This window comes from Setaria viridis, chromosome 3 (genome assembly GCF_005286985.2).
Source record: "Setaria viridis chromosome 3, Setaria_viridis_v4.0, whole genome shotgun sequence".
NCBI lineage: Eukaryota > Viridiplantae > Streptophyta > Magnoliopsida > Poales > Poaceae > Setaria > Setaria viridis.
In genome coordinates, this window is record NC_048265.2 from 24,068,443 (window position 1) to 24,080,550 (window position 12,108).

General features: G+C 45.6%; 1 protein-coding gene across 1 annotated transcript; it reads right to left on the minus strand.

Annotated features, from left to right (window-relative positions):
• Positions 1-5,030: 5,030 nt before the first annotated feature.
• Positions 5,031-11,074, minus strand: LOC117847796 (uncharacterized). The gene is made up of 7 exons (XM_034729080.2): positions 10,685-11,074; positions 10,234-10,379; positions 8,222-8,888; positions 7,821-7,950; positions 6,038-6,267; positions 5,831-5,886; positions 5,031-5,705 (listed from the first exon to the last, which is right to left on the minus strand). Exons 1-7 carry the CDS (start codon positions 10,761-10,763, stop codon positions 5,202-5,204), a joined length of 1,812 nt encoding a protein of 603 aa, XP_034584971.2. The 5' UTR covers positions 10,764-11,074; the 3' UTR covers positions 5,031-5,201.
• Between the last annotated feature and the right edge of the window lie 1,034 nt (positions 11,075-12,108).

Genomic DNA, 12,108 nt, shown 5'->3' on the forward strand with positions numbered 1-12,108 from the left:
GCAATTTCTGCATGGATAAAAAAAGAAACCGAGCGGCGGTTTGTTGGATTCTACCTAATCGAGAAAACCACCATTAATGTACTCCATGGAACGTTTATCGGCGTTGTATATCCATTGCCGATCCATCTACAAAATATTACCGAACCAAAGATATTATAATCATCCATACAATTATAAATGAAACATAAAAAATATGAAACAAATACCATTAAACTGAAATGTTGCTGAAAGTTTAGATAGAAATACAAAAAATTAAATTTCAGACCCAAACAACATGATACACTACGACAAACTCAAATGTTGCTGAAAGTTTAGATAGAAATACACAAATTTAAATTTCGAACCCAAACAACATGATACACTACGACAAATCATCCACTGAGTACAATCTGGGAGGACTTTAACCATCCTTGGGCGGCGAAGATGAAGGTTTCGCTGACCCAACCTCATCCTGTGGTTTATTTGTCCCTCCTGCAACGGTAGTACTAAGTGGACCTGAAACATCCGGGACTAGCGGTGGAGCATAACGACCATCAAAAGGATGTTATTGACCCACTAAAATAGCATCTTCATGACATCTCTGCAAATAATGAAGCATTGCTTTCTCCCACATGCTCATTTTCTTCAACTTATCATGAGGGCTAACTATGGTTTTCCCCTTGCCGCGAGAGGAACAACGAGCGCCCCCACCATCACCACTACCACCAACAGCAGAAGTCATCTCTATGTACCACAATTTATTTAGCTCATATTTGCAAATGACTAAACTATAAACGAATTATATATTTTCCCCACAATTTACTTAGCTTAAACATAACATACAAATGAAAATTTTCTCTATTGTAGCTTATTCTAAAAATGATTAATTACGTACCTCTATTTCATCTTATTATCTCTATGTACCACAATTTATGTCGCTCACATTTGCCATAATTTATTTGGCTCATATTTGAAAAGTACTAAACTATAAAATTATAAATAAAACATAAAAAATATGAAATAAATACCATTAACTGAAATGTTGCTGACAGTTTAGATGGAAATACAAAAATTTAAATTTCAAACCCAAACAATATGATACACTATGACAAATTCAAATGTCGACGTCACATATCACAGGAAATTAGCAACATATGCTTCTGCAATGGATCCTTGGCCTAGCCATGTTTCTCACGGAACTCTTCAATGTGCATAGCACATGGCTAGACCTTAAGGATCCATTATAGAAGCATATGTTGCTAAATTAACATGATGTAATTTTCACTTATTTTTATACATTTATAAGAATTAATATGATTTTATATAAATTCTAGCTACTTCAAGAATTTTTTTCTAAGTTAACATTATTTTCAACAATTTGTGCCTCTTGCAACGGTAGTACTAGGTGTTGACCTACACTACTAGCCAACTAGGAGGAGGGTAGTGTGCCCAGTGCGCGGCGGGACGGAACGAAGCCAACTGCGGCGAGATTTCAAACCTTGGATTGTGGCCATGTCAAGCATCGTCTCGCCACGGATGCACGAGCGTGATCGTTCGGCCCATCACGTCCAGGTGAGCTCGCTTGCATCGTGTAGCACCCTGCGCTTGGCTGTCGCCGCCACGGCGCGCTTCCATTCCTCTCTCTCCCTCCCTCTCTCTCTCTAGCCACCTCGTTCTCCTCCCCACCACCAAGTTAACATTATTTCCTACAATTTCGGTGCATATATTTAAAAAAATCACAAATATGAGCTCTAAATAACAGGTTCATATAAATGAAAATTTTATCATTTATACCTTATTCTAAAAATCACAAATTACTCTACTCTAAAGCATAAAACTTACTATACTAACCATGTATCGAGGGAGGATGAAGTTTCTAACCTTTAGAACACTTGAATGAGTGAAATCCCCAAACAATGGTCTTCAATCCGGCAGCACCTCCCCTATGATGCCATGGATAGGGTGAAGCTCAAGCTGTGGTGAATGGCTCAGGCAGGAGGAAGGAGAGGGATTTATAGGAGGACATTTAGTACCGGTTAGGGGCACCAACCGGTACTAAAGGGTCCACATTAGTACCGGTTGGTGCTCCCACCCGGTACTAAAGGAGGGTGGCACATTAGTACCGGGTTGGGACCTCAACTGGTACTAATGGGGTGGCACATTAGTATCGGTTGGGGGCACCAACCGGTACTAATATGGACCCTTTAGTATCGATTGGTGCCCCCAACCGGTACTAAAGGGCCTCACGGGCGGCCCCTCAGGGACTATCGGTTAGACCCGATACTAATGCTCACATTAGTACCAGGTTCAATTCCAACCGGTACTGAGTCTCGGGATGAATGCTCAGTTTTCCAGTAGTGAATAAAGATGACTTGTCTTCATTGACACGCCGAACACTTCTTCTGTGCCGATCATGGAGCAATTATCATGGGCGGTCAGTTGGGCTGACGATGGGTTTATTGGACCTCCATTAGGGTTAGAGTTAGAGATAGAACTAGTTATCTTACTTAGTAGGGGTCAAGTAAACCTCTCTATATAAAGAGAGGAGATGTATCGATTAAAGGCAATGAAGTAAGAATTATTAGGAGAGATCCTCGTCTACCTCCGAGCCTTGAGATTGGGCGCAGCCGTCATTGCGCGTGCCCAATCTCGAGTGCCCAGTTCAGTGTCTGTTGACCCTCGCAATCCCTTATTCCCTCCCGTTTTGCACGGCTCCCCGATCAAGACCGTGACACAATAGAGAGGATTATCCTTCCTGGCTTGCTATTCTCTTCACATACCAGGAAGGCGAGTCTTTCTTTTAATCCATGAGATCAGGCATGTCATTGTTACCTTACCTACTTGTATACTGCATCTCTCATGTTCTGAATATTCATCCTTTCTGTTATCTGCAAACACGCACTTCGATTTGGCACCTAGTTTTTATTGTTGGAATCAGAGGCATTTACGGTTCATTTTAATCCGAAATATAGAATAAAACATGACAATTAAGATAATGTAAACAGGAACATGATCCATCATTGTATTTGCAGTGAACATAAAGCATACAGTAGGTACTATGAAACATAAGATTTGAACGATAAAGTTCAATAGAAAATACCCAGAGGCGGGAACGCCGGAGGGACCGATTGCGCTGTTACCCGACATTGCTAGTCGACCCTGTTCGATGTAGCCGTTCAGGAGTTGACGCAGTGCAGAACTGAGGCAGTGCAGATGCATCACCAGGAAGTAGTTGTGGACGACCAGTGAGCAGTCGCGCAGACGCGCTCCCCAAAAACTTGATCGCCCTTCTACTCCTCGGGTGCAGAGTCTCTGGTGAAGAGTGCAGCTTCGGAGGCCTGCTCTTCCGGCGAAGTCCGTGCACACAGATCGCCGGAACGGAGATGATAGAAGTGCAGCACAGCAGTGGACAAAAGCTCTGGTGGTTAGTGTTTCGCGCACGAAAGAATGAGAGGCAACCTCACTCTTATAGGCAGCAGAAGACCTTTGGACGTCCAGGTTAATGCAGCAGTTTCTGGTAACTGCCAACCATTAGCAGTCGTCAGTTACTAGTCACTTGAATCGTCAGTTACCAGTTACTAGTCACTGAATGAGTCTTCAGTTACTAGTCATCAACCGTGACAAAAAACTGCAAAACCTGACGCCCAGCCCACACATCACATCGTCGCCGCGCCTCGCCTCGCCTCGGCGAGCAAGCGCGCGCGTGTGACATCCTGTTATCCCTCTATCAACTTCTCAACAGGTGCAGCACAGCTTCACCATATAAGTTGGTTAGGACCCTCTCAACTTTCAAATTGGTTTTAACCTTTTTGTAACTACCACCGCCTTGGAATTTATTTGATTAATTAAGCAATTGGACCTGCCCAATTATTCTAACAGTTATACTGCAGTTTTTGTTGAGAGGTCGACCGAAGCAAAGCCCTCAAAAGGAAAATAGTGTTCATCGAGACACCGGATCTCAAGCATGTATAGATGATTGTTCTTTTTCCTTTGGGTTAGGGTGGGGCACGGACTCCACTCAAGTTTTATATGCTGGATGAATAACTCTGAACCCATAGGAAAAAATAGCTAAGATTCGGAAAGCCACAATGCCTCCTATTGTCACTTGATTCAAATTAGTGAAAGTTTGATTTGATATTGTAGCTGGACATATTCACTCAATCACTATTTTCTTATATTTATTCATCATATGCAATTACTTGAAACTCACAATTCATTCATATCTCCCAGTGTCATCTATGATTCCTATTGTTTTGTTAATTCTGTTGTATCATATGGGCTTCAACAAGCAGCAAATTCATCTGTTCAGGCTTCAGCAAGCAGTAAGACTGACCGGGATGCTTTGCTGGCTTTCAAGGCAAGCGTAAGTAGTGATTGGGGTGCCATAGCATCATGGAACACGACCAATGATTTGTGCAGTTGGCAAGGGGTCAGTTGCAGCCTTAAGCATAGCCACATGGTCACAGGGCCTAACCTCTCTTCGGAGGGTCTTGCTGGGACAATCGCCCCTTCCACTGGGAACCTCACATTCTTACAGACTATGGACCTCAGTATGAACAATTTGCATGGCGAAATACCCTCAGCAGTTGGCCGTCTATCTCGGTTGAGATATCTTGACTTGCCCAACAACTCATTTCATGGTGAAGTAATGCCAACTTGAAGAACTGCACTAGGCTTGAAAGTACCAGTCTGGACTCAAACATGCTCACTGGAGAAGTCCCTGCTTGGTTAGAGGCTTGTCAAGTCTCAGGATCATACACCTTAAGAAGAACAACCTCAGTGGGGCAATCCCTCCAACACTTGCCAACCTTTCAGCACTCCGACAAACGTGGTTTACCTCGAACCACCTTGAGAGTACCATAATACCTGAGGCCCTTGGCAAGCTCAGTGGTCTCGAGGCATTAGGATTGGGTGCAAACCACCTCTCAGGCACTATCCCTTCAACACTCCTCAATCTGTCCTCAATAACCCATTTACACTGTGCAGAGCATTGCAAGCACACAAAAATTGTGAGACGTTTTCTCCGAAAGCGATCAGCCGACGAACAAATGTAGTGAAACAGGAGTAGTACTATATCGTATCATATTCAGATAACCCTGTAAAAGACGTGTGCTACAGCTCGTACCGATGTGCAAAATGACAAGTATAGAAATGAACAAAAAAAGAAGTACCAAACATCATACAACAGGATCTAACACCCTGGCAGTACGTGCAAGCCGAAATCAGAGTTTGAGGAGCAGCGCCGCAGAGGCGACGAGCACCGGCATTATCTGCAGCAGGATGCCGCGGCGCTCCGCTAGCCTGCCCGCGTCCCCGTACCCGTAGCAGTGCTCCTCGCCCTCGCCGTAGCCGGCGCCCTGCTCGTACGGCTGCTCGTCCCCCTCGCCGTAGTACCTGCCGCCGCCGGCGACAGGCTTCTCCTGCGCGTGGTTGCGGTGGTAGTACTCGCCTGCGCCGCCGCCGATGCAGTCTCTGCGCTCGCGGATCTCGAAGGTCCCTCTGTCGGGGCCGTAGCCGCAGCCCGTGCCGAGCGCCTGCCTCACCGCCAGCACCGACGCGCCGTTGGAGAACCGGAAGCTCTCGGCGGCCACCTCCTCCACGCACTGCAGCGCCAGCTTCGTCTCCTCCAGGCAGGGCCCGCCGCAATACTCGTCGACCTCGGTCCGCTGCACGTGGAACGCGCCCTCCGCGTTCAGCCTGAACTCCTCCGCGCACTGCCCGTAGATCTGCGCACGCATTGTTGTTGTTGTCATGCATGAAGACGTCACATATTTCAGGAACATACATCTGTTGCAAGAAATCAACTGTTCTATTGCCATTTAGCCTAGAACTTAGCAGTTTGATGACTTACATTGGGGTCATCGAAGCAATGGCACGCTCTCTCGAACAACTCCATGGCTTCTTTGCCTGCAAAAATGGAGAAAAAGATGTTTCAGATTTTCTGCAGATTTTTCAGGGACGATATGTTCCAGAGTTTTACTTCAACATCAAGGGAAAACATCATGTTATGAAATGAAATTCATAGCTCAAACATCATGTTATGAAAAACATCACTCACTGGAGGAGCAGCGTGCGATCAATGTGCAAATGATAAAGGCTAGCGAGGCTAATAACAAGGTAGCACTTCTTTGAGAGGCCATTGCTTTGAGAGGAGGCTGGTGATGAGCAGAGTTTGTTAGGCTCGCTATTGCCTCTAAATTAGCCTGTGTTTCGGTTATATATGGCCGTTTGAGCATGCGTGTTGATCTTGTGAAAACAATGTTTTTTACCAACCTAGTCCTACGCATACTCCAAAGATGCTCAATTATACACTCTTTGTTAAACTTTTTCTGGAAGAATCGCCTATGCTCTAACTTTGAGCAATGTAATTTCCTCAGAAGAAAAGGAAAACTTTGAGCGATGCTGCACATGTTATTAACTTGTGTGCAAAATTCTACTTTATGAAAGATTTCTTGCAAAATTTATGCTACATCTGAATGGACAGATACGATTGGCGCAAGCCAAAGGTCTAGTGGTGATGAGCCCGAAGCTCTGAAATTCGGTACTGACGTTTTCAGAGTTGTTTCAGACACTCTTCAGATGTGAGACGTTACTTATTCAAGTTCCCACTTTATTTAGATGAACGGTATTGGTCTCCTGACTCTCTAAGCTTTTCTCGCAGATTTTGTGCACGACGCGGGAGGAAAACGAGTAGTGTAGCCCAAGGAGGAGTCATAATGCACTCTTGCCAAGTCAAAACTGACATCTCTTGGTTGCTAGTGCAAGATGGAATTTTCGTACCCAAATCGTTGTCAGTTTTAACGGGCTAACGGTGATATGATCACCGAGCGCTCTGCTATAAGCTTCCTTGCACGAAAACATTCCTTGACAATCACTGCCAATCAGGGGTATTCAATATTTATATATATTGCAGTTGCATAGTTTATAGTTTGTACTTTCTACTTTATAGAGGTGCCTATAGTCAGTAATTGTGTCATTTTTATGTTTGTAATTGTGTCATTTCTACTCCCTCCGTTCCAAATTGCAGGTCGTTTTGGCTTTCCAAATCGAAGGTCATTTTGGCTAGAATTTCTAAGTTCATAGCTATTATTATGCATCTAGACAAGGTCGTTTTGGCTTTTCTAAGTTCATAGATATTATTATGCATCTAGACCTATACTGTATCCAGATACATAATAATACGTATGAATCTAGTAGGACACAGGGAGTATTCACCAATTATTCCCTTAGTTCCCAAATGTTTGTCACCGTTCGATCATTATTTGTCTTGTTAAAGAATTTAGTGTTAATATGCAAAAAAAAAATATAGTCCATGCTTAGAGTACATTTAATGATAAAATAAACCTAAAAATATTTATTTAATTTTTTAAATGAGATGATCGGTAAAACGTCGCATCTGAAAGTCCACAGTGAAAATATATTTAGGAGCTGATAAAGTAGTATTTTTCTTGCATAGAACCCCTTCCTCCAACTCATTTGCAGAACCAGCGACTACCTAGCTACATTATCTAAATAAAACCTTTTTGTGTCGACATAACCTGTATTTGCCAATTATATTTTTTCCGTGAATTATGAAGTAGTACCCCTTGTGCCAACTCTTTTGAGAGATGAGATATTGTTACATTCGTTATATCTAAATAAAGTCTTTTTTGTCATTTCGTGTATTTGAAAGTTGAAGAAACATTACACATTGTCAATCCAAACGGGAAAGTCACATGCTGGCTTTAAATATAAAATCTCCACGGGCGGTAGAATCGAAATTTCTACTACGCTGCCTAGAGGTAAAGAAACGAATTACATCTTCTTGCAACGTTCTCATCACTAATCAATTCCATCAAAGCTAGAATAGCCGCAGTAGCCAGATACATGTCCAAGTCACTAGCGCCGAAGGAAACCCGATGGTGAGGCTGGCCGTGGGCCCGCCCGCGCTGCTGGTTGGCTCACCTAGATTGCTTACCGCCACGTGTGAGCCTGCAGGTGGAAATAGCAAATTAATTAATATTACAGTGACCTCAATTCAATAAGCAAAAATCAGCCCAGACTTTGTTCGTCCCATTTCAATCCGCCATATTCTGTTTATGACACGTTATTGCCTTAGTTCATTCAGAAACTAAACACTATTTGTGTGAGAATTAAGTACTATGATGTTTTCTTGTGCTCTGATTTCTGACAAGTCTGTCTACTCAGCATGTATAATCTATCTGTAAACAAGGAGGATTTGCTCAGGAAAAATGGCGTTCACCTCCGTTACGATTCGTAGTACCACCAGGAGCGACAGCACTGCTGGCCGTACTGCCGGCACCGCCAGCACCTCCGCCGCCACTGACACCACCAGCACCTCCGCCACCAGCTCCACCAGCACCGCCAGCGCCTCCACCACTGGCTCCACCAGCACCTCCGGCACCTCCACCACCAACTCCACCACCACCGGCTCCATCCGCACCGCCGGCACCCCCGCCGCCGCCCTGCTGGCCGTTGCCGACATTGCCGCAGGACATCTGGAAGACGGCCTGGACGCCCTGCATGAGGCCGGGGCTGTAGCCCTGGATGTTGCCCAGGATGCCGTTCACACAGTTCATCATCAGCATCATCTGCCCGAAGCACGGCCCCTGGCACATGCTCGCTGTGTTGCCATTGCCGCCGTTGCCGTTGCTGTTGCCACCACTGCCATTGCCACTGCCACCGTTGCCGTTACTGTTTCCACCACTGCCATTGCTGTTGCCATTGCCGCCGCCGCCGCCGCCACTGCCACCGCTGCCGTTGCCGCCGCCGCCGCCGCCATTGCCACTGACACCGCTGCCGTTGCCGCCGCTGCCATTACCACTGCCACCGTTGCCGTTGCTGTTACTGTTTCCGCCGCCGTTGCCATTGACGTTGATGCCCATGGCTTGGAGGCACCCGTTCATCACCTGTCAGGCAACTTATTTCCTTCTTCAGTAGAGTGTCCATTTGCATTTTTCTTTTGAGGTTGTCCATTTATCTAGAACCAAATATAAGCAGGAAAAAAAAAGGAAAGAAAAGCTATCTGGAAAGGAATGAAAGTATAGCATGTCACTCTGCATGCTAGAATCATTACCACAACTATCTTAGTTTGATCACTAAATAAAATTGTTACGTGTGTTGAATTAGGGACTTTTGCTCATTTATTAGCAGTAACGATATAAGGCTTCATGCTTCAGGGGGAACTGGGAAATGGGCAGACATTGATGAACTTAGGAAGGGGATTGTAAAAACGAATTAAAAGACATCGCCTAAGCTGGGAAATTAGCAATAGTATATCACGCCAAGATTGTATTATTCATAAGCATGATTGATGCAGATGTGTCACTGGGATGGGATGTTTTAGGGTCCGTTTGGCACAGCTCTGACTCTTGAAAAAATAGCTCTAACTGTAGTTCCTCTGGTGAAGCGATTTTTTCTAGCTCTGGCTTATCTTGTTTGGAAAACGTATAGCAAAACGGCTTCTCCTGGTATATAGATGTAAAATATCCACAATACCCTTATATTTTTTTTCTTTCTTTTTTCTATCTTTTCTTCCTATTTCTCCTCTCTTATTTCTCTTTCCTTTCTCTTCATTTCTTATTTCTCTTTCTTCTCCAACCTTATCTTCTTCGTGGTCCTCCTCCTGCCCCTCACCTGCGTCCCCACCTCCGGTCCTCTTGCCCCCTCCAACGCACCTCCACCTTTGGCCCAGCATCCCCTCCTCCCACCGGCCGACGCCGCTGGTGCTGCGCCCCACGGAGTCACGCCGTTCTGCCGGTGCATCAGGCGCATCGTGCCACCGCTGGTGCTGCTGGCGCCGTCTCGCCGAAGCTCCACCCGCCGTCGGTCCGCCCCAAGCCGGCGCTCGTGAACGTAGGCTCGGTCTCGCCGCCGACCAGCACCGCACCCCGACGCTGGTCCGGTGCTCCGCCTCGCCGCCAGGGAAGCCCCGCATCCCATGTCGGTCGGTCCCGAGGACAGCGATGGAATTGGACACGTTTGGATGGGGAGGAGCCGCGATAAGTCACTATTTTTGGCTTCTCGCTTGGGGAGGAACGCACTCACCACATTTTGGGGGCTTCTGCCCGCGAGCCATTTTGAGGTGCACCATTTGGCACGGCTTCATCAAAATCCGCTTGAGAAGCCGCTTGATGAGCCGTGCCAAGGGGGCTTAGTCACCAAGAACCTTGTTTATGTGTACACTCATAGAGAGCCCAGTTGGTGTGATGAGTTTAGCTTAGAATGCAGGTGAGACTGTGAGACAATCATTACCGGTCTATTGTCAAAGCAGAGAGCAGCCTGTGCCAAAATCTGGATGGCATCCTGTGATCCGGGCACCACAGCACCACCTGCTGCTCCCCCGGCCCCAGCACCACCGGCGCCGGCACCAGCACCAGCACCACCTCCTCCTCCTTGTCCTGCATTGTTTAGAGAAACAACCAAAGTGTTCAACAAGTTATGCATGTCAAGTCTCAAGTGTGAGTGTGACCACGAAGCAAATAGATAGCCTATTTTGGAAAGCCTTAACATCTCTGAAATGCCTCACAATTTTGGCTCTGTTAGGAAAAAACTTAAACTTTCCACGGTTGAAATTTAAATTGGAAGTTAAATTTTAACCCAGGCAAACAAAGTCAAAGTAAGTAATTCGAGTCTTGGAGAGAGACAACACAAGTGCTCAACAAAGCTATGCAAAAATGTACTAAACTGAAGCTAGCTGGCTTACCTCTGCAACAAGAGATAGCAATGGATGAAAGCACAACTGTGAAACACAAATGTCTCAGCCTCAGCTTGAATGCAACCATGGCAGGTAGCTGTGAGTATGAATCTCACACCTTTATGCTTACACTACAACCTAAAACCATGTGCAATCCGTATACATACACAGGTCTTGCAGATGCAACTGGCTGCATATAAGCTTGTAGTGTGTCAAGGCTTTCTTAAGCAAACAAGACAATGGAAATGGCTTGCTCCTTGGGAAACATGGGACGCATGCTATTTATGTCGTGAAATGTGATTGCAGGAACCAATAGTCGGAGGAGTTCGATCAGGACCTGGAACTGGAAAACTGAGTGGTAGCTTGAGCTGCTATAAAACTGCTGGTGTGTGATGGTTTGTGCCAGTGTTTGGTACACAAGAACCAACTACCATCCACTTGTTCCTGAGACCTGTTTCCTGGGAAGCGTGCATAAATCATACCTAAACAGGCATAGGTTCTGGTTCCTGCCTAGTTCTCTTGACTATATTGGACGCCGTACAGTAGCCTGATGCTGAAGTGTTCAGGGCTTCCATCGCAGGTGCAGAATTTTCTACCACGACAAGATTGATAGGTTGTCCAAATTCTGTATGTAACTTAAGTAGGTTGTGCCGGTATGTACAATGGCACACGAGATGCGTAATGCTAGTACGGTTGTTAAACCACTTATAATCAACAATAATGTGATTTTAACTATACAACAGACAGAAAAATTGTCCTGCGGCAGCGTGGTAGGAGTAGGTTAGTGGTGAAATATGTGTTGAAGTCCGCAAAGTTACAATTGATCTTGGTTAAGCGGGCTCTGTGTGTACTGCGTTTAAAAAAATAATTATATGCGTGACATAAAAATAATCATATAGTATATCTGTCATCACCAAAGAAAATCGAGGGTGTTTTAGTACTGCTAGCTGAACAGAGAAGTTTTGAGAAGAAAATGCCACACAATAGAAAAATGAGAAGTTACATAGAGAGAGAGAGAGATTTATTCGTGACCAGCACTTCTTGGCAACAATTGTGTCGACTTCAATGGGCTTCGTGTTTGTAAACTTGAACCAAAAAAATATATCCGATCCATCTCCTACCGTATTTGAAAAAGGAACTAGAGCTAGTGTTCTTTTATTATTACCATTGAACCAAAACTAATAATCGGCATGCTGCAATGGCCATCGATTAGTTGGAGCCTCGTGGCGCCACGTAAGCATCCAGGATACGGTGGCGTACGTGTACGTCCGTGCCTCGGTGGCCGATGCCCGATGGTTGTTGCTTCGCAAGCTACCGCGCGCGGCGCTGACATCGCCACGGCGTCGGCCGTCGGGGGTCCGTCCAGGTCCAGCACGACTCAACTCCCCCGGACGGCCGACGGCGTCGCGCTCCTTGCGCGGAACCGGAGGGGG